This window comes from Meriones unguiculatus, chromosome 17 (genome assembly GCF_030254825.1).
Source record: "Meriones unguiculatus strain TT.TT164.6M chromosome 17, Bangor_MerUng_6.1, whole genome shotgun sequence".
In the NCBI taxonomy this organism is placed as follows: Eukaryota; Metazoa; Chordata; class Mammalia; order Rodentia; family Muridae; genus Meriones; species Meriones unguiculatus.
Window position 1 is genome coordinate 13,386,306 of NC_083364.1, and position 23,308 is coordinate 13,409,613.

General features: G+C 43.7%; 1 protein-coding gene across 1 annotated transcript; it reads left to right on the forward strand.

The window, feature by feature from the left end:
* Positions 1 to 2,539: 2,539 nt before the first annotated feature.
* LOC132648808 (sentrin-specific protease 2-like) lies at positions 2,540 to 3,259 on the forward strand (the record flags this gene model as incomplete). Its single annotated transcript, XM_060371378.1, has 1 exon — positions 2,540 to 3,259. A coding segment is annotated over one exon (720 nt), but the record flags the coding sequence as incomplete, so codon positions are not given.
* Between the last annotated feature and the right edge of the window lie 20,049 nt (positions 3,260 to 23,308).

Consider the following 23,308-nt stretch of genomic DNA (forward strand, 5'->3'; position numbering starts at 1 on the left):
ATCTATCTATCTATCTATCTATCTATCTATCGTGTGTGTGTGTGTGTGTGTGTGTGTGTGTGTGTGTGTGTGTGTGTTCTGTTACTCTCGAGATCCCTGACTAAACCTGCTAGCCTTGTAATCAAGGGGAGCCCAGTTGTCCAGATGCTTTGGTTCTGCCCCTGCAGTTCTCTGCTCTGAGAAGCTCCTTTGGGTCAGAGAGGAAGGCAGGAAAGAGCTGAGAGGCGCGCTCTTCTCTGTGGTTTCTCTCTGCCCTCTTGTGGCCGTTGCCTGAATTTGCAGGGTGAGAGGCATGGCCATTCCACCGCGATCCACTAGGATAAAATGCCACTCTCTTTGCTCACCTGGCAGGGTTTATTGCAGTTCATTATTTATTTGCATTGGGGGTGCGGCAACTGTTGGCTTGCCGCAGCACACGTGGAGGTCGGAGAATAATTCGGGTGACTGGGTTCTGTCTTTTATTTTGAGTGACTCAGGAATTGCCCTGAACTGGTCAGAGTTGCCAGGGAGCAGCTAACCGGGCTGAGCCATCTCCTTGGTCCTCCGTTCTGTTTGGCAACGATCAAATCATATATAATCTACAAAGCTTCGCCACTGATCAATCACATGTTATATGAGTTTTATGGAGATATGGTTATGTGTCTAGATTTTTGGGTGTGAGAAAAGCAGCTACAAGCAGGTTTAAACACATGGTTTGGTCTCTGTCTTTCAAGGTTTAAGGACATAGAAGCTTCTCAAACTATTTCTAAAAGCTTTTAGAAAGGATAACTATCTTTTCATTTATTACATTTTTTTCTAATTTTGTTTTGTACATTTTAGCAATGATTTTTACTTAGTTCTCCGGTACACTGTTTTTCTGGGGGGAAAAAGAGAAATAGGCTTAGTACAAATCCTAGCTTTTATTTTTTTAAGATTTATTTTTAATGTGTATGAGTGTTTTACTCTCACATATTTAAGAGCAGTGTGTGTATGTGTGTGTGTGTGTGTGTGTGGGTTTCCTGCTTAAAGCCAGAAGAGAGTGTCAGCTCCCCTGGCACTGGAGTTACAGGTGATTGTAAGCTGCAAAGACAGGGTTGGAAATCAATGTGTGGTCTTCTAGAAAAGCATCACTCTTCACCACGGAGCCATCTCTGCTGAGTCATCCTGAAAAGATCTGTCCAGCCAAGCAGTGGTGCTGCCGCTTTTAATCCCAGCACTTGGGGGTTTTTTACATTTATTTATTCATGATATGTGCTGAACTTCTGCTCCTCTGAGTTCTTACTGATCTTGGGTTTGCTTCAGCCAGCAGGAGTTCCAACAGGAATTCCAGGAATGAAAACAAGCTTTAAGACCCTAGACCTGGGCGATGGTGGGCAGGGCCTCCATTCACCAATGAATGTTGCCCTGGTGCATAAAACCACATCATAAACCACAGTTTTTTGTGGAAACTGGCCTTCCAGATCCTTGGTGACAGTGGAGGGAGGCACACAGTAGTCTTGCTTCTAACGTGTGTTGACTGCCTTCTTTGGCTGAAAGACTCTGACAATCATTGTGATTTCCACAATTTCAGGTTCTACAGAGGCTCCTTGTGCCCTAGAGCGATCCTTCTCCCTCAGTAGGGAAAAACAAAACGCAGAGTGGGAACTCCACAGACCTTTCTATAGGGGGACTGAGGAAATGCCACCCGAAAGACAAGATTAGAGAAGATCAGCTATGTGAGAAGTGTCCTTTGACACTGCGACCTCCTTCTGTCTTGGTGGCCTAACTGACCCCAGCGCCAAAGGAAACCTGTGTTCTTCCCCTGCGGTTTCTGACCGTGAACCACCTTATCTTGTGTGGATAAGACATCTCCCAGTAGACTAAGGTGCCTTCAGCCATCAAGAGGACAACCCAAGAACTCCCACAGAACGCCCAGCTGACCTGCACTTTGACTTGGACATCGGAAAGCTGTGTCATGGCCGGCAGCCAACAGCTGAGCAAAGACAATACAAGTAGTCCCTCTATAAGGCAGCCTTGCAAGCAGGGTAAAACGATAAACCCTGAACAGCCAGAGAAAGGCCAGAAGAGGAAACGCCAAGAAGAGGAAGAGGATGATGTGTGCTCAGAAGAGCCAGTCCAGTCGTGGAAGAAGCTGCAACAGGAACAGCATGAAACAGAGCTTGGGGATGAAGAGCCTGACAAGAGCCGAATATGGTCACCCCAGGAAAAGGGTCCGTTACAGCTAATGGCCCCAGAGTGTGCCAAAGGCCCCCCAGAAGAGGCTGTGACTGAGGAGTCTGTGGGTGGAGGCCAGGGTCTCAAGCCCCCCCACAGCAACAGGGAGGAAGAAGTTGAGAAACACCACAATGAAAAGTGCCCAGGGCTGTTGGAACTCCTCCAACCTGACGTCCCCGTGAGCTCTGGCCCTCACAGCACTCACACAAGCACCATGGACACCTCCAAGACTCTCAAAGGTTGTGCTGAAGGGCAGAATCATGAATCGGAAACACCTCAAATCTGCACAGACAGTGTCAGCAATGGCATGCCCAGCAGCAAAGTGTCAACACCTGAGGTCAAGAAAAAGGCTCTTGAAGACCAAGAGAAGGGCAGAGGGCTGGACCGTGGTCCTGCTGTCACAGTGGACATGGAGAAAGAAATCAGCAGTGCGCTAGGCCCTGGGTCAAAAGATGAGATCTTGAGCTGTGCCTTCAAACTGCAAATGACTCGAGGAGACCTGTGGACCCTAAGGAACACCCAGTGGCTCAACGACAAAGTCATCAATTTTTACATGAATCTTCTCATGGAAAGAAATCAAAGTCAAGGCTACCCGGCACTTCACGCATTTAATACCTTCTTTTACACCAAGTTAAAGTCTGGTGGCTACAGGTCAGTCAGAAGATGGACCCGGGCAGTAAACATCTTTGCCAAGGAACTTCTCCTGGTCCCAGTTCACCTGGGCATGCACTGGAGCCTGGCGGTCACAGACTTAAGAAAGAAGAGTATTGTCTACATGGACTCCACGGGACAGAAGAGACCCGACATCCTTGAGCTGCTTTTCTGCTATCTGCGGGAGGAGAGCAAAGCGAGAAGGAACAGCGACCTGAGCCCTGTGGAGTGGAAGCAACACAGCATGTCGGCAGAGGAGATTCCTCAGCAGCTGAACGGGGGCGACTGCGGCGTGTTCGCCTGTAAATATGCAGATTACATTTCCAGGGGCCAGCCCATCACCTTCTCCCAGCAGCACATGCCTCTTTTCAGGAAGAAGATGGTGTGGAAGATCCTGCACAAGCGCTTACTGTAGCAGCGCCCCCTGGCGGCCACTGCGAGGCAGCTGCTCCGAGCTCTTTCCCAGGTGAGGCTAAGGACTGCAGGTACTGGGTGTGGAAGAGCCTTGAACAAGTTCTGAGTGTAAAGACTGTGGCCAGGACAGCCGCGGCTGCACAGAGAAACCCTGTCGGGACAGAACAACAACAACAACAGAAGACACGTGTGCCCACCGAAAGTTAGAAACTATCCGGACTGCACAGCGCATGCTCACAAGCACGCAGCTGTCAAGATTTATCTGTGACTGAGGTCGACGCTGGATTGAATTTTGCTGTTTTTGTTCACAAGTTTTAGCTAACTGGCAGTGGATGGCTTCTGGCGATTTTCGGCCTTTCGTTCTCGACTGCTTGTTTGCATTAGTTATCTCTGAAAGGAAGGCCACCAGTTGCCTGTCTCCGAGTGAATCTCCGGTTGCCTTCCGGTACTGTGTGCTACTACAGAAGCGTCGCAGTGTGCTGCTGTTCACGGGATCCGAGCAATCCAGGAGAAGTAAGAAACGCGCCGGGGACATCTCAAGATACTTCCCAGCCTGGAAGTAAAGACATCTATTTTATTCTCGGGAGAGGAGTAACTAATGCTAGATGTGCATTGTAAACCCGGGACTCCTTGAAGCCTCACCCTGCTGAGGGCTGTACTAAACTGTTTATTCCAAAAAAATAAATAAATAAATATATATATATATGTAAATAAACAAATATTTATATATAAATAAAAATATATTTTATATATTATATATATAAATATATATATTCTTAAGCTATTTTTGAAGATGTTTTCTTTGTATATATTAAGCTGAAATTTAATATGTCATGTTAATATTTATATTCTTTCACCTTAGCCCCACTATTGGTATAGACTTAATATATTTAGTGTGAATATTGCCAACTACATGATAATCTATTTTTATACAGGAAACTTTAATTTTTTATTAGCAGTAAATCTTACATTTGTGTTGTTATTCAATAAAGTTTACATTTAATAAAGTTTGGAGTTTTTTGAACATACTTTGCAAGATCCTGTGCCTGCTGTTCCTTGCATGGTGTAGTGAGGTTGTCCGAGAGAACTGGAAAGCAGATGTCCAAGACAAGATCCAACAGGGTAAGCCGGAACCTGTTCATACATCTGCATGCTGAGATTGCTCTCATTCCAGACCTCTGAGGGCACTTTAGCCAAGACCTGTCCTCATCCTGGGAGAAGCTCAATATCGCAGCCAGGGCTGCCTTGAAAAACCAAACAGAACAACCAAAACAAAAAATATGTGATATCAAGACTTCAAAAATTCAAAGTTTTAACATAGTAATCAATGGAGTTCTGATACCTAAAATTACTTCTCATCATGTTAAAACCACCTCTGTCCAGACCTCTGGACAAAGAAAAGAATGTTGATGTTTTTAACCCCAGATAATTTTTTTTTAAAATCCCCAAGCTTTTATTATGACTTAAAAGTAGAAGGCTCCAGAAGTTCCTCTTTTGTAACTTAAAAGAATTCATGTGAGCCTCACGGAGTTTGCAACTTGCATCTATCTACCTGTCACAGGTCAATTGAGCTACAATCAACAGACTAAGATTCCCCAACTTTTGCCTGTTCCTGATGGAATATGTGTGTGTGTGTGTGAGGGTTGGGGGGGGGGGTCTCCAATTGTAAAAGTTTCCTTTAAGTTCCTTAACTTTAGCTTCTGTCCCTAGTCTGAATATGTCTCGGCAGATTTGCACCCACCTGACAGTCACCACCCAGGAACCAGAATCAGAAAACAAACCACTCCAAAAGTGATCTACAGCACCCAAGCCCCAGGCAGTCCACAAAAGTGGAGAGCCTGATGTGCTCCAGTCCAGCTGCCATGATTGCTTCCTGTCTTTTACCTTGATCAAGAAACCAGATGCTTCTGATGAGTGAGTGCCCCATTTCCTGAATGAATCCCCTCCCAGGCTTTGGTTAACATTCCAGCCTTCCTGGGCCCCTACAATGGCATCCTAATTTCAGTTGAGGCCCATTTACAAAATCATCTATGTCACCCCTTATCCTCAACAAAAGACTGAAAAGGTTCAGTCCAAAGGAAACTCTCTGGCAAGGAAGACAAATGGCTACCAGGCTGGCTCATATTGACCTCCAGGCTCCCTTGTTTTAAAAAAAAAAAAAAAAAAAAAAAAAAAAAAAAAAAAAAAAGGGTACCTGTAAAACCCAACTAGATCAAGATCCATCAGCATGTTGATCCATTAGATGAAGCAGTTTTGCAACATGATAGAGCACTCACCATACTCTGTGCAGAACAAGGATGTGATTGTGTGGCTGTAAGAGAAAATGTTGTTCTATGCAAACCACTCAGCAATCATTAGAGATTCCTGTACTCTCAGAAAAACAAAAACAAAAACAAGCAAACAAACAAACCCTGTACACTGCAGACAAAAAAAATGACCCAGAACAGGGGAAGCCCATGGTTGCCATTCTCATTTCCTTGTTTTTTCGGGTGATAACTCTGTCTTCAGCTATTGCAGAACACCAGACCCTTCTGTTTCTGCTGATCATCGCTGGGTTGTGCAACATAAATGTCTTAACTAGATACAGAAATTTTGGTCTCGGTGCCAGTATACTGATATTTATTAAATCCCAGTGTGAACAGGTGTTAGGCCCACCGAGAGCCCAATTACCAGACAGACAGATGAAGGTAACTTGGAGATGGATTGCCACAAACAGAAGAGATTTATTCAGGCCAGTGAGTGATGGGGCTGCTTTCCAAATCATCAGGGAACAGCCCCGAGAGAAAAAGGCATGGGGTTTTTAAAGGAAAAAGCAAGGGAGGCGTGGGGGTGGCAAGCTTGGCAGTGCAGGATTGGGTGAATGGGGTTATGGGTAGTTGACTTTTAATATCATCGGTTCGTTTTAGGCACCCACGTCCAGTCAGGCCTGCCCCCGACATCTGGTGGATATCTGATCTTCAAGTTACACCCAGAATGTCCTGGATGGGGAGCTGTGGCCATCTGGACCGGTTGCCAGGCACCCTATCTCATACTGCAGGCCTGGACATTCTTATGCAGCAGGGTGGGTCTTGTCCCCATTCACCCACTTCTCCTTTTTCCTTGTCCTTCTGCTTTCTGGAAAACTACCGGGAGAACTTAGTTTAATTAATATGGGGTATAGAATTCATAAAGAAACCTGTAAAGCTAGCCTGTTCCTTTCACAGATACACACCACAGGGTCAAGAACTTGACTCAGGATACAACTTAAGTGGGGGATGGAAGTGATGGTGAACATTATGTTTAAAGTTACTGTGCTTAAGAGAACTATCAAACAAAAAGCATGTCTAGCCTGTAAGTCCTACTTGTCCAAGGACAGAGGAGGTCTCAGAATGCTAGGCGTTGTTCTTGTGATTGCCTGGTCTTGTTCATGGAGGATACAGACAGTGTGTGGTCACTCCTGTGGACAAGCTTGCTTGCCCTTGACTGCACCTAGATGGAGGTGTCTGAGGACATGCAGGCAGGAAGTCTGCCAGTGTTCCTGCCTCTAGGTGCACAAAGCCAGGATGGGCACAGCCTGTGAGCCTTTATAAACGCATGAGCAATGAACCTTGGGACTGCATCTTGAGAGCACTCTAAGGCACAGTCTTCACACCGTGGGTATCTGGTGCTAGCATCTGAATGAAGTCTCTTCTTTGTTAAAATTTTAATAAATAGATAAACAAATAAAAACATTTTATTTTCTGAAAGTAAGGAGATCTGTCTTTTTGGAAGTTGAGTGAAGTATTTCCAAACGTACATTTTCAACACAGGTATCTTTTAATATAAGTCTCAGCCATATTTTAAGTGCTGTACCGAACTGTTTATTCGAAAAAGGGTACTCAACTTAAAGCTACTTTAACATTTTTGGTACAGGTTAAACTGAAATTAATTTGTTACTCATTAAGAGTATTATTCCCCTTCACATCCTCACTGTGATTTAGTATTTAGCCTCAATAGTTCCAGTTTCAAAATAATCAGTTTTACATGTAATAGTTTAACCTTTTCTGTTCATTGCATAATTTATAATGGTATTATGAAGTCTTTATTCTATAAAGTCCAGAGATGTCCAGAACATACTTTATAAGATTATGCTCCCACTGTTGCTTTTATGATGCATTCAAGATTTTCTGACACAACCTAGGGAGCAGATAGCTAGGGGATAACCCATCAGCATTCCTGTCATTCAAGCATCCTACATCACGTTCTCATTACAGCACATAAGGGCTTTGTCGCCTGAAGTTCTCCAATCTTCCACATTTCTTCTGCAACTCACTTCCAAAGTATTAAGAATCACATGGTCAGGGTATTGTAACAACAGCCCAACTCCCAGTACCAATTTTCCGTATTAGTTCCTTTTCTTGTTTACTATGAAAAAATATTTTGACAAAGCAAGGAGAGAGTTCATTCTGTATTCCACAATTCAAGGGTATAGTTGATATATAAATATAGGAAGACCTAGTTGGTAGCTGGAGCTCAAGCAGTTGATCACATTGTCAACTGGGACCAGAATAAGTTCCTTTGTGAAGAGGTTTAGTGCCTGCATCCATCTTTTGACTAACCTGTAGCCCCTGCTCCATTTTTAATTGGATTATTTGCTTATTTTGTTATCTAGTTTCTTGAGTTCTTTACATATTTTGGATATTAGTCTTCCATCAGATGTGGAGTTGTTAAAAATCTTTTTGCATTCTGTAGGGTGCTAATTTAATTGATAGTGTCCTTTGTATTACAGAAGTTTTCCAGTTTCATGAGGTCCCATTTATCCTATTGCCTGTGCGATTGGTGTTCTGTTCAGAAATTCATCTCCTGTGCCAGTAAGTACAGAGCTGTTGCCTGCTTTTTCTTCTATCTGGTTCAGTGTATCTGATTTTATGTTGGTCTGGACAAGTTGTGAAAGGTATTTACTTGAATAATAGTACTATTGAACTTTTAGCATGATTTCAGCAGAACCCGTTGTAAAAGATTTTAGATCACCTTTTAAATTCCCTCAAGCTCCCCCAAAAATCCTCATGGAAACAAGTTTTTTATTTTTTTTTCTGACTGCAATAACCAGTGTTTTAACATATGATGCTGTTTCCCTAAAGTTTGCAATTTCTAATATTGGTATAGAAAATAGAACGTGTTATCAAGTGCAATGTTTTGGGACTATATACATTGTGTACTAGCCACAACTTGCTAATTCACATACAAATCACCTCAGAGTTGATACAGTTTGTGAAAGCACATAACATCCACTCAGGCACCTTTCAATTATATTAAAATAATTTCCATGTTGTATAGTAGAGCCATTAAATTCATTGACATTATATAACTTTGTACCATTGTTCAGCATATATCCTGCTACTGACATGACCAGATGTCAGCCCTAGTAAATAGTACTCTATCAGTTAGTTCTTTATTTTAATGTGTCATATGCACTTGTGTGCATGGAAGACAGAAGAACATGTCAGGACCTACTGAGCAATACTTACAGATGGCTGAGTGTGTGCCATGCATGCTGGGCACTGAACTCAGGCTATATGCAAGAATAGTGAGCACTTTCAAACACTGAGCCAGCACTCCAGCACCTAAAGTGGGTTAAAGTCAGTGAGCACAGTCAGTAAATGCTGGCTTCTTGATCTCGGTAGAACTGAACCTGAGTCACCTGTCTATCTATCCATCCATCCACCAATCTATCTATCCACCTATTTGATGTGTTTGTGTGTGCATGCTGGTGGGGTGGTCACATGACAGCACATGAGACTCACTTCTCTCCTACCGTGTGGTTTCTGGGGGACTGAACTTAGCTCATCAGCCTTGGCAGTAAGCACCCTTTAACCACTTAAGTATCTTGCCAGGTCAGCCTCAGTAAAATATCGCCATTTCTTTGATCTTGTATACAGCAGTAGCCAAAAAGGAGAACATTTGGTCCCTTCTGTGAAACTGAGTTGATGGAGCCGCCTTATCAAGTGCTGTACATATTCACACTTAAGAACACACACTTACAGTTAGGTATGATTAACCTTTATTATTTATAAAAAATGAGCTTTCTAAAATATTAGTAAATTTCCACTTTAGTTCTGTTTTGAAGTGTTGGTACCAGTGAAGTAACATTTTTCTTCTTTGAAACTTTTCTTGTAAAGTTACAGTCTTCTCCTTTTCTAAAATGGCAGGAAGCTCCTTCCAGTCCTTGATGAAGATAAAGGGGGCACCCATGGCCTTGAGTAACTGCAGAGGAGTGCTGTGGTGACTGGACATGTTTCCACAGTGGCCAGCTGTCATCACATCTTCTACCACAGGAATGGAGCCAAACGAGCAGGCCTCATATATTCTGTAACACTCTGTGTTCACTCCTACAGGACACAAAGTGAGGTCACTCTGAAGCAAAGCATCTTGGTAATTCTTAAGACTTTCATTTGTCTCCTGAGGCTGCCACCTAGGAAATTAAACAAACAACAAAGAAATCCCTGTAAGGTTTTACTTTCCTATGGCATCTTTTTTGAAGCAAATCTTTTAATGTCAGTTATCAAAAATGTGAACACATCATAGAGATGATAAATATGAGAGGAATTGAAAATGTTGGACCAAACACATTTCATAAAACTTCTTGAAGGCTTGGGGGTGTGGGTATAGCCCAGCTGCTAGAACTCAGACCTAGTATTGATCATCATCTATCCATAAACTGGGTATATAATTCCCTAATTCTACAAGTTGGGAGGCATAGGAAGAATCAGGAGTTTAACATCATCCTGGGCTAAATACCTAGTTTGAGGCCAGCCTGTGCTACATGAGACTGCCTAAAACAAGTTTTTTGTTTTGAACATTTGAAAATAATCTGAACATTTTATTGCTGTATATTTAAAAATACCCGGTGATCAATCTTCGAATGGGTGTATTCATTCAATCTTATTTCCCTAGTGCTGTGTCCTCTTATCTTACTCTGATGCAGCTGTGCTGTATCCAGTGGTGGGCATTAGGTCTTTGAGTTAAGTCAGGACATATTCTAGAAAGTCTAAAGCCCTGTGAGGAAAAGCACAGAGGGGCTTCTGGAGTGACAGGGCTGCATTTTCCTATGGGTGATTACTGAATGTTTCACTGTCAAGGGCTCAGAATCAAGAGCTGTATGTGAACAGGCAGGCTAGTGCAGACGTGGGGAAGAGTAGAGAATAAACAAAGATGAAGGTCATGCTTGTGCTTGGTATGCCCAAGAACTGGTAGGGAGGCCAGCAAGGTGGAAGTAGAGGAACTGAGGTGAGCAGTCAAAAACTATAACGTCTGCTCACAGAAGACTGACCTGTAGTGTTCTGATGAGGGAACGACATAAGCAATAAACATTTTAACAATCAATCTGGCTGTGGTCTTGAGAATGGAATGAGAATGGAATGAGAATGGCAGCTGGGCTCCAGCACCAAAGGACTTGTTTTTCTGTGTACTGCACATGAGTTTAGACTGTGATTTTTTTTGAAGCGAGGAAGTGGGGGGGGGGGCTAGGACTCACCGCTGAGCCCTCGGGGTCTGAAACACAGTTCTGGGCTGCCCTGATGGCATGTGGATCTGACAAAGGAGCCGGTGTACAGAGAAGCTCCAGAATGCCCAGCGCAAGGGAGCCTTCCTGTGCCGGGCAGAGCACTGGGAGCCTTTTAAGCAGAGAAGTACCCTGATGAGATTGGTGTCCTGTAATGATAACTGGCAGAGAAAGGATGGGTCAGCCTGGGGAGAGCAAGAGCTGACACAGGCAGCCTGAGGGGGTCACAATCAAAGTTACATGTAAGTGGGATCCATTTAAATGGAACTGGAATTCTTCATTTCATATTTTTCTAAGGTAATGCGAATACCCCATTTTTTAAAAAGATTTATTTATTTATCTATTATGCAGTAATCTGCCTGCATGTGTGTCAGCGGGCCAGAAGAGGGCACCAGATCTCATGATAGATGGTTGTGAGCCACCATGTGATTGCTGGGAATTGAACTCAGGACCTTTAGAAAAGCAGCCAGTGCTCTTGAACTCTGAGCCATCTCTCTAGCCTGGACCTGGGATTCCTATCACCCATGGTGCTGTTGGTGTTTATTCCGTATTTGTACCTGAGAAAAGCAATGTGAGAGAAGAGACTGAACTACTAGAGAGGAATTGTTGCCTGAGCCCAGAACGGAGTTGGAGGTACCGAGGGCTCAGGGGTGAATCCTAGCTCTGCTGCTAAATAGTATATTAAAAAAAAATCACTACCTACCTAGGCCTCAGTTTCCTCATCTTTAAAATGTGTTAGTTCTTAGATCCCTGGAATGGAATAACCTCTTATTGAGATGATTATTTAGAATTGCTTAACAGAAGGGCCTCTGGCTTAGGCCTTGTCTTAGTCACTCTTCTGTTGCTGTAAAGAGACACCATGACCAAGGCAGCTTACAAAAGAAAGCCTTTCCCCGGGGGCTTGCTCACAGGTTCGGAGGGTGAGTCCATGACCACCACAGTGTCACACAGGGTGGCAGGCAGTTATGGGGGTGGAGCGGCAGTGAGGGCTTCCATACTGAGACAGCAACGGAGAGACAAACAAACAGAAAGAGGCCTAACACTCAAACAGCAGAGCCTATGGGGACAAACCCAAACCACCTTGGGCCTATAGTTGAAGCATCTAGAGGCTAAGAAAGGAGGGGTGCTTTCTCCCGTGGGTTGAGAACAGCATAGGTGCCACAGGAAGCATCAGCCTACAGCCTCAGCCTCTTGCTGTTCCTGTTGAGAGAGATGCTGTGTGGCTCAGCTGCCCTCAAACTCATGGTGCCTCCTCTCCTCGACCACCACACTGAGCTTCAACAAACTTTAACAGGAAACATTTTAAAAATGAGAGACAATGCCTTACCCACGCTTGATTTCACCAGGGTCTCTGTAATGCAAATTTACCTGGAAGTTGTGTTAAGGTATCCCATGAGAAACAGCACAAGAGATAACGGGTTTTATTCTGCATTCCAGTCCATCCTGGGGAAGGGATTTCAGGGGAAACCTGGGGTATTTTGTTCGATCTTGAGAGAATTAAATGCTCATAGTCAGTTTTGCTTAGCTTTTTATTCAGTCCAGGAGCGCAGCCTATGGAATAGAGCCCCACACAAGGTTAAGGTGGGTTTTCCCAGGTAGGTAATCCCTCACAGTCATGCCTACAGGTTTGTCTCCGGATGCCTCTGGACCCCCACAAGTTGACAACATTAACTACCACTGTGTTCACTCAGCAATCCATACGACATGTTGAGTGTTCGTGGCTTAACGTTTCCACGTTTGGGGATTACTCGCTAAAGTGAGCATTTTGCACACATTCTAACAAGAACCCCACAAGATGACACCAATATTGCCCTAATATTCCTAAATGGAATCTGGAGGCTAAAGATTCTGTAAATCAGACATAACGAGGATGTAATCCCAGCACACATCTTCCTGAGCCCGGATTGACTCTTGCTTCCTGCTGTCTGCTCTTTCCTGTGGACCTGTAACACCTTGCCACTGGGAAGCAGGTTCAGGCACGCAAGATGAGTACTTCTGATAACCTGTGTCGGAGGTCTGTCTTCCCCTCCTTTTGCTCGCATCCCAGACTTGGGAAACCATCATTGTATTCTTCTCTTCCATGAACCAGAGATTTTCAGATTATATTATCTCACAGAGGTGAGATAATACAACATTTATCAGGTTTATTTCACTTGACATACCTTATCCATGTTCAGCCATAATTTTTCTTCATATGAAAATTCTTCCATTGTGTGCATGTCATGTATGATGAGTAATCTTGGGTTGTCAACTTGATCACATCTGGAATCAACTAAAACTCAAGCACCTGGGCACATCTGTCAGGAATTTTCTTTCCTTTTTTTTTTTTTTTAATTTTTTTTTTTTTAGTTTAGAACCTTCTTTTTTTTCTTTTTTTTAACTTTCTAAAAAGATTTTTGAAATTATACTATAATTACATTTCTCCCTTCCATTTCCTCCCTCCACACCCTGGCATTTCCCCTCCCACTCTGCTTCAGATCCATGGCCTCCTCTCCTTTCATTAATTGTTATGGCATTGCAAATATGTATATCAGTATGCATAATCCCAAATATAACCTGCTAAGTCCATAAAACGTTGCTGGTGTGAGGAGCTTCCAGGAGGCTGTTCTGCACTGGGCATCTAATCGGTTTGCCCTCCATGAAGCTGGCCCCCTTCAGACGGGATTTTCCTGGACTGGGTTATTTGAGAGGGATGCTTTGGGGTGAGATGACCCACCCTAAATTTGGGCCACACCTTCCAGTGGAAGCCTGCATAAAAGATCCTGGAAGAAGGGAGTCTTTGTCTTTTGTCTGCTCACTCTCCCTCTGTCTGGAAAGTTCATCCATCTTGCTGCTGAGGCATTTCTTCACTGGCATTGTAGCCTACTTCTTTGGGATTTCAACATATACTGAGGACCAGCTTAGACAGCCAGCTTCGTAGAGGGAACAAACTTCGGGGATCTTGAAGCTGGTAGGGATTAAACCGTGGCCTTTGTTTATGCACGGCATACGCTCAGTAATTGCTGATCTACAACCTCCCTTCCTATATCCTATATTTTATCATTCGGGGCTCTTTGTATCCAAGGCAGACTGTGAAAGCCCTATACTGCTTAAGATGACCTTGAACTTGTGGTTCTCCTGCCTCTGCTTCCAGAGCGCTAGGAGAAGAGGCGTGCCCCATCACATGCAGTTGTGTGTGGTCTGGGAAGCAAACCCAGGGTTCTTATTTGCTGGACCATGCGTTCCACCAACTGAGCTCCACTCCACTCCAACCCAGCTCTGCTGCCCCACAACTCAACCCACACATGCTGACTTCTTTGAGAGAGCCTGCACACAGGCACACACACACATATGCACACACGTACACACGTGAACACAGACAAACACACACCAGAATCTACAGAAAGAAAGAACACAAGGTTAAATGTCTAAAATGTCAAACTGTGTCCAGAACATGAAGTGGGGCTTGGAAAGGCAGCTGAGACGGCCATTCTTGACTGTCAACTGGATTCCAGTTATCTGGTATTATGTAAAACCCCAAAATGAAAAGGCACACCTGTGAGGGATTCCTTGCTTAATTTTAATCCGCATCTTTGAAGAGGGAAGCCGAGCCTCTAATCCAGGCAACACCTTCCGCTAGAAGCCTCTATAAAAGGCGCTGGAACTAGGGAGCTTTTGCTATTTGCCTGTTACTGCCTCACTGAGAAGAAGTCCATTCCTTCACTGTCCTTGCGGTCTACTTGTGTAGAATTCTAGCCTTTACTGAAGACCAGCTGAGACATCCACACTCATGGACTGAAAAACTACTGGACTTTTGGACCTTCCATTCATAGGCAGCCATCTCTGGACTAGATGGACTTCAGCCTGTAAGTCATCTATCTAAACTCATCTATCTGTCTGTCTGTCTATCTATCTATCTATCTATCTATCTATCTATCTATCTATCTATCTATCGTGTGTGTGTGTGTGTGTGTGTGTGTGTGTGTGTGTTCTGTTACTCTCGAGATCCCTGACTAAACCTGCTAGCCTTGTAATCAAGGGGAGCCCAGTTGTCCAGATGCTTTGGTTCTGCCCCTGCAGTTCTCTGCTCTGAGAAGCTCCTTTGGGTCAGAGAGGAAGGCAGGAAAGAGCTGAGAGGCGCGCTCTTCTCTGTGGTTTCTCTCTGCCCTCTTGTGGCCGTTGCCTGAATTTGCAGGGTGAGAGGCATGGCCATTCCACCGCGATCCACTAGGATAAAATGCCACTCTCTTTGCTCACCTGGCAGGGTTTATTGCAGTTCATTATTTATTTGCATTGGGGGTGCGGCAACTGTTGGCTTGCCGCAGCACACGTGGAGGTCGGAGAATAATTCGGGTGACTGGGTTCTGTCTTTTATTTTGAGTGACTCAGGAATTGCCCTGAACTGGTCAGAGTTGCCAGGGAGCAGCTAACCGGGCTGAGCCATCTCCTTGGTCCTCCGTTCTGTTTGGCAACGATCAAATCATATATAATCTACAAAGCTTCGCCACTGATCAATCACATGTTATATGAGTTTTATGGAGATATGGTTATGTGTCTAGATTTTTGGGTGTGAGAAAAGCAGCTACAAGCAGGTTTAAACACATGGTTTGGTCTCTGTCTTTCAAGGTTTAAGGACATAGAAGCTTCTCAAACTATTTCTAAAAGCTTTTAGAAAGGATAACTATCTTTTCATTTATTACATTTTTTTCTAATTTTGTTTTGTACATTTTAGCAATGATTTTTACTTAGTTCTCCGGTACACTGTTTTTCTGGGGGGAAAAAGAGAAATAGGCTTAGTACAAATCCTAGCTTTTATTTTTTTAAGATTTATTTTTAATGTGTATGAGTGTTTTACTCTCACATATTTAAGAGCAGTGTGGGTATGTGTGTGTGTGTGTGTGTGTGGGTTTCCTGCTTAAAGCCAGAAGAGAGTGTCAGCTCCCCTGGCACTGGAGTTACAGGTGATTGTAAGCTGCAAAGACAGGGTTGGAAATCAATGTGTGGTCTTCTAGAAAAGCATCACTCTTCACCACGGAGCCATCTCTGCTGAGTCATCCTGAAAAGATCTGTCCAGCCAAGCAGTGGTGCTGCCGCTTTTAATCCCAGCACTTGGGGGTTTTTTACATTTATTTATTCATGATATGTGCTGAACTTCTGCTCCTCTGAGTTCTTACTGATCTTGGGTTTGCTTCAGCCAGCAGGAGTTCCAACAGGAATTCCAGGAATGAAAACAAGCTTTAAGACCCTAGACCTGGGCGATGGTGGGCAGGGCCTCCATTCACCAATGAATGTTGCCCTGGTGCATAAAACCACATCATAAACCACAGTTTTTTGTGGAAACTGGCCTTCCAGATCCTTGGTGACAGTGGAGGGAGGCACACAGTAGTCTTGCTTCTAACGTGTGTTGACTGCTGTCTTTGGCTGAAAGACTCTGACAATCATTGTGATTTCCACAATTTCAGGTTCTTCAGAGGCTCCTTGTGCCCTAGAGCGATCCTTCTCCCTCAGTAGGGAAAAACAAAACGCAGAGTGGGAACTCCACAGACCTTTCTATAGGGGGACTGAGGAAATGCCACCCGAAAGACAAGATTAGAGAAGATCAGCTATGTGAGAAGTGTCCTTTGACACTGCGACCTCCTTCTGTCTTGGTGGCCTAACTGACCCCAGCGCCAAAGGAAACCTGTGTTCTTCCCCTGCGGTTTCTGACCGTGAACCACCTTATCTTGTGTGGATAAGACATCTCCCAGTAGACTAAGGTGCCTTCAGCCATCAAGAGGACAACCCAAGAACTCCCACAGAACGCCCAGCTGACCTGCACTTTGACTTGGATATCGGAAAGCTGTGTCATGGCCGGCAGCCAACAGCTGAGCAAAGACAATACAAGTAGTCCCTCTATAAGGCAGCCTTGCAAGCAGGGTAAAACGATAAACCCTGAACAGCCAGAGAAAGGCCAGAAGAGGAAACGCCAAGAAGAGGAAGAGGATGATGTGTGCTCAGAAGAGCCAGTCCAGTCGTGGAAGAAGCTGCAACAGGAACAGCTTGGGGATGAAGAGCCTGACAAGAGCCGAATATGGTCACCCCAGGAAAAGGGTCCGTTACAGCTAATGGCCCCAGAGTGTGCCAAAGGCCCCCCAGAAGAGGCTGTGACTGAGGAGTCTGTGGGTGGAGGCCAGGGTCTCAAGCCCCCCCACAGCAACAGGGAGGAAGAAGTTGAGAAACACCACAATGAAAAGTGCCCAGGGCTGTTGGAACTCCTCCAACCTGACGTCCCCGTGAGCTCTGGCCCTCACAGCACTCACACAAGCACCATGGACACCTCCAAGACTCTCAAAGGTTGTGCTGAAGGGCAGAATCATGAATCGGAAACACCTCAAATCTGCACAGACCGTGTCAGCAATGACATGCCCAGCAGCAAAGTGTCAACACCTGAGGTCAAGAAAAAGGCTCTTGAAGACCAAGAGAAGGGCAGAGGGCTGGACCGTGGTCCTGCTGTCACAGTGGACATGGAGAAAGAAATCAGCAGTGCGCTAGGCCCTGGGTCAAAAGATGAGATCTTGAGCTGTGCCTTCAAACTGCAAATGACTCGAGGAGATCTGTGGACCCTAAGGAACACCCAGTGGCTCAACGACAAAGTCATCAATTTTTACATGAATCTTCTCATGGAAAGAAATCAAAGTCAAGGCTACCCGGCACTTCACGCATTTAATACCTTCTTTTACACCAAGTTAAAGTCTGGTGGCTACAGGTCAGTCAGAAGATGGACCCGGGCAGTAAACATCTTTGCCAAGGAACTTCTCCTGGTCCCAGTTCACCTGGGCATGCACTGGAGCCTGGCGGTCACAGACTTAAGAAAGAAGAGTATTGTCTACATGGACTCCACGGGACAGTAGAGACCCGACATCCTTGAGCTGCTTTTCTGCTATCTGCGGGAGGAGAGCAAAGCGAGAAGGAACAGCGACCTGAGCCCTGTGGAGTGGAAGCAACACAGCATGTCGGCAGAGGAGATTCCTCAGCAGCTGAACGGGGGTGACTGCGGCGTGTTCGCCTGTAAATATGCAGATTACATTTCCAGGGGCCAGCCCATCACCTTCTCCCAGCAGCACATGCCTCTTTTCAGGAAGAAGATGGTGTGGGAGATCCTGCACAAGCGCTTACTGTAGCAGCGCCCCCTGGCGGCCACTGCGAGGCAGCTGCTCCGAGCTCTTTCCCAGGTGAGGCTAAGGACTGCAGGTACTGGGTGTGGAAGAGCCTTGAACAAGTTCTGAGTGTAAAGACTGTGGCCAGGACAGCCGCGGCTGCACAGAGAAACCCTGTCGGGACAGAACAACAACAACAACAGAAGACACGTGTGCCCACCGAAAGTTAGAAACTATCCGGCCTGCACAGAGCATGCTCACAAGCACGCAGCTGTCAAGATTTATCTGTGACTGAGGTCGACGCTGGATTGAATTTTGCTGTTTTTGTTCACAAGTTTTAGCTAACTGGCAGTGGATGGCTTCTGGCGATTTTCGGCCTTTCGTTCTCGACTGCTTGTTTGCATTAGTTATCTCTGAAAGGAAGGCAACCAGTTGCCTGTCTCCGAGTGAATCTCCGGTTGCCTTCCGGTACTGTGTGCTACTACAGAAGCGTCTCAGTGTGCTGCTGTTCACGGGATCCGAGCAATCCAGGAGAGGTAAGAAACGCGCCGGGGACATCTCAAGATACTTCCCAGCCTGGAAGTAAAGACATCTATTTTATTCTCGGGAGAGGAGTAACTAATGCTAGATGTGCATTGAAAACCCGGGACTCCTTGAAGCCTCACCCTGCTGAGGGCTGTACTAAACTGTTTATTCCAAAAAAATAAATAAATATATATTTATATATATATATGTAAATAAACAAATATTTATATATAAATAAAAATATATTTTATATATTATATATATAAATATATATATTCTTAAGCTATTTTTGAAGATGTTTTCTTTGTATATATTAAGCTGAAATTTAATATGTCATGTTAATATTTATATTCTGTCACCTTAGCCCCACTATTGGTATAGACTTAATATATTTAGTGTGAATATTGCCAACTACATGATAATCTATTTTTATACAGGAAACTTTAATTTTTTATTAGCAGTAAATCTTACATTTGTGTTGTTATTCAATAAAGTTTTTATTTAATAAAGTTTGGAGTTTTTTGAACATACTTTGCAAGATCCTGTGCCTGCTGTTCCTTGCATGGTGTAGTGAGGTTGTCCGAGAGAACTGGAAAGCAGATGTCCAAGACAAGATCGAACAGGGTAAGCCGGAACCTGTTCATACATCTGCATGCTGAGATTGCTCTCATTCCAGACCTCTGAGGGCACTTTAGCCAAGACCTGTCCTCCTCCTGGGAGAAGCTCAATATCGCAGCCAGGGCTGCCTTGAAAAACCAAACAGAACAACCAAAACAAAAAATATGTGATATCAAGACTTCAAAAATTCAAAGTTTTAACATAGTAATCAATGGAGTTCTGATACCTAAAATTACTTCTCATCATGTTAAAACCACCTCTGTCCAGACCTCTGGACAAAGAAAAGAATGTTGATGTTTTTAACCCCAGATAATTTTTTTTTTAAAATCCCCAAGCTTTTATTATGACTTAAAAGTAGAAGGCTCCAGAAGTTCCTCTTTTGTAACTTAAAAGAATTCATGTGAGCCTCACAGAGTTTGCAACTTGCATCTATCTACCTGTCACAGGTCAATTGAGCTACAATCAACAGACTAAGATTCCCCAACTTTTGCCTGTTCCTGATGGAATATGTGTGTGTCTGTGTGTGGGTTGGGGGGGGTGCTCCAATTGTAAGAGTTTCCTTTAAGTTCCTTAACTTTAGCTTCTGTCCCTAGTCTGAATATGTCTCGGCAGATTTCCACCCACCTGACAGTCACCACCCAGGAACCAGAATCAGAAAACAAACCACTCCAAAAGTGATCTACAGCACCCAAGCCCCAGGCAGTCCACAAAAGTGGAGAGCCTGATGTGCTCCAGTCCAGCTGCCATGATTGCTTCCTGTCTTTTACCTTGATCAGGAAACCAGATGCTTCTGATGAGTGAGTGCCCCATTTCCTGAATGAATCCCCTCCCAGGCTTTGGTTAACATTCCAGCCTTCCTGGGCCCCTACAATGGCATCCTAATTTCAGTTGAGGCCCATTTACAAAATCATCTATGTCACCCCTTATCCTCAACAAAAGACTGAAAAGGTTCAGTCCAAAGGAAACTCTCTGGCAAGGAAGACAAATGGCTACTTGGAGTGCCTACCCAACAAACCAGGCTGGCTCATATTGACCTCCAGGCTCCCTTGTTTGAAAATAAAAAAAAAAAAAAAAAAGGTACCTGTAAAACCCAACTAGATCAAGATCCATCAGCATGTTGATCCATTAGATGAAGCAGTTTTGCAACATGATAGAGCACTCACCATACTCTGTGCAGAACAAGGATGTGATTGTGTGGCTGTAAGAGAAAATGTTGTTCTATGCAAACCACTCAGCAATCATTAGAGATTCCTGTACTCTCAGAAAAACAAAAACAAAAACAAGCAAACAAACAAACCCTGTACACTGCAGACAAAAAAATGACCCAGAACAGGGGAAGCCCATGGTTGCCATTCTCATTTCCTTGTTTTTTCGGGTGATAACTCTGTCTTCAGCTATTGCAGAACACCAGACCCTTCTGTTTCTGCTGATCATCGCTGGCTTGTGCATCATAAATGTCTTAACTAGATACAGAAATTTTGGTCTCCGTGCCAGTATACTGATATTTATTAAATCCCAGTGTGAACAGGTGTTAGGCCCACCGAGAGCCCAATTTCCAGAGAGACAAATGAAGGTAACTTGGAGATGGATTGCCACAAACAGAAGAGATTTATTCAGGCCAGTGAGTGATGGGGCTGCTTTCCAAATCATCAGGGAACAGCCCCGAGAGAAAAAGGCATGGGGTTTTTAAAGGAAAAAGCAAGGGAGGCGTGGGGGTGGCAAGCTTGGCAGTGCAGGATTGGGTGAATGGGGTTATGGGTAGTTGACTTTTAATATCATCGGTTCGTTTTAGGCACCCACGTCCAGTCAGGCCTGCCCCGACATCTGGTGGATATCTGATCTTCAAGTTACACCCAGAATGTCCTGGATGGGGAGCTGTGGCCATCTGGACCGGTTGCCAGGCACCCTATCTCATACTGCAGGCCTGGACATTCTTCTGCAGCAGGGTGGGTCTTGTCCCCATTCACCCACTTCTCCTTTTTCCTTGTCCTTCTGCTTTCTGGAAAACTACCAGGAGAACTTAGTTTAATTAATATGGGCTATAGAATTCATAAAGAAACCTGTAAAGCTAGCCTGTTCCTTTCACAGATACACACCACAGGGTCAAGAACTTGACTCAGGATACAACTTAAGTGGGGGATGGAAGTGATGGTGAACATTATGTTTAAAGTTACTGTGCTTAAGAGAACTATCAAACAAAAAGCATGTCTAGCCTGTAAGTCCTACTTGTCCAAGGACAGAGGAGGTCTCAGAATGCTAGGCGTTGTTCTTGTGATTGCCTGGTCTTGTTCATGGAGGATACAGACAGTGTGTGGTCACTCCTGTGGACAAGCTTGCTTGCCCTTGACTGCACCTAGATGGAGGTGTCTGAGGACATGCAGGCAGGAAGTCTGCCAGTGTTCCTGCCTCTAGGTGCACAAAGCCAGGATGGGCACAGCCTGTGAGCCTTTATAAACGCATGAGTAATGAACCTTGGGACTGCATCTTGAGAGCACTCTAAGGCACAGTCTTCACACCGTGGGTATCTGGTGCTAGCATCTGAATGAAGTCTCTTCTTTGTTAAAATTTTAATAAATAGATAAACAAATAAAAACATTTTATTTTCTGAAAGTAAGGAGATCTGTCCTTTTGGAAGTTGAGTGAAGTATTTCCAAACGTACATTTTCAACACAGGTATCTTTTAATATAAGTCTCAGCCATATTTTAAGTGCTGTACCGAACTGTTTATTCGAAAAAGGGTACTCAACTTAAAGCTACTTTAACATTTTTGGTACAGGTTAAACTGAAATTAATTTGTTACTCATTAAGAGTATTATTCCCCTTCACATCCTCACTGTGATTTAGTATTTAGCCTCAATAGTTCCAGTTTCAAAATAATCAGTTTTACATGTAATAGTTTAACCTTTTCTGTTCATTGCATAATTTATAATGGTATTATGAAGTCTTTATTTTATAAAGTCCAGAGATGTCCAGAACATACTTTATAAGATTATGCTCCCACTGTTGCTTTTATGATGCATTCAAGATTTTCTGACACAACCTAGGGAGCAGATAGCTAGGGGATAACCCATCAGCATTCCTGTCATTCAAGCATCCTACATCACGTTCTCATTACAGCACATAAGGTCTTTGTCGCCTGAAGTTCTCCAATCTTCCACATTTCTTCTGCAACTCACTTCCAAAGTATTAAGAATCACATGGTCAGGGTATTGTAACAACAGCCCAACTCCCAGTACCAATTTTCCGTATTAGTTCCTTTTCTTGTTTACTATGAAAAAATATTTTGACAAAGCAAGGAGAGAGTTCATTCTGTATTCCACAATTCAAGGGTATAGTTGATATATATATATATATAGGAAGACCTAGTTGGTAGCTGGAGCTCAAGCAGTTGATCACATTGTCAACTGGGACCAGAATAAGTTCCTTTGTGAAGAGGTTTAGTGCCTGCATCCATCTTTTGACTAACCTGTAGCCCCTGCTCCATTTTTAATTGGATTATTTGCTTTTTTTGTTATCTAGTTTCTTGAGTTCTTTACATATTTTGGATATTAGTCTTCCATCAGATGTGGAGTTGTTAAAAATCTTTTTGCATTCTGTAGGGTGCTAATTTAATTGATAGTGTCCTTTGTATTACAGAAGTTTTCCAGTTTCATGAGGTCCCATTTATCCTATTGCCTGTGCGATTGGTGTTCTGTTCAGAAATTCATCTCCTGTGCCAGTAAGTACAGAGCTGTTGCCTGCTTTTTCTTCTATCTGGTTCAGTGTATCTGATTTTATGTTGACTGAACACAGCTGTAGCTGTAGTTCTGGACAAGTTGTGAAAGGTATTTACTTGAATAATAGTACTATTGAACTTTTAGCATGATTTCAGCAGAACCCGTTGTAAAAGATTTTAGATCACCTTTTAAATTCCCTCAAGCTCCCCCAAAAATCCTCATGGAAACAAGTTTTTTATTTTTTTTTTCTGACTGCAATAACCAGTGTTTTAACATATGATGCTGTTTCCCTAAAGTTTGCAATTTCTAATATTGGTATATAAAATAGAACGTGTTATCAAGTGCAATGTTTTGGGACTATATACATTGTGTACTAGCCACAACTTGCTAATTCATATACAAATCACCTCAGAGTTGATACAGTTTGTGAAAGCACATAACATCCTCTCAGGCACCTTTCAATTATATTAAAATAATTTCCATGTTGTATAGTAGAGCCATTAAATTCATTGACATTAGATAACTTTGTACCATTGTTCAGCATATATCCTGCTACT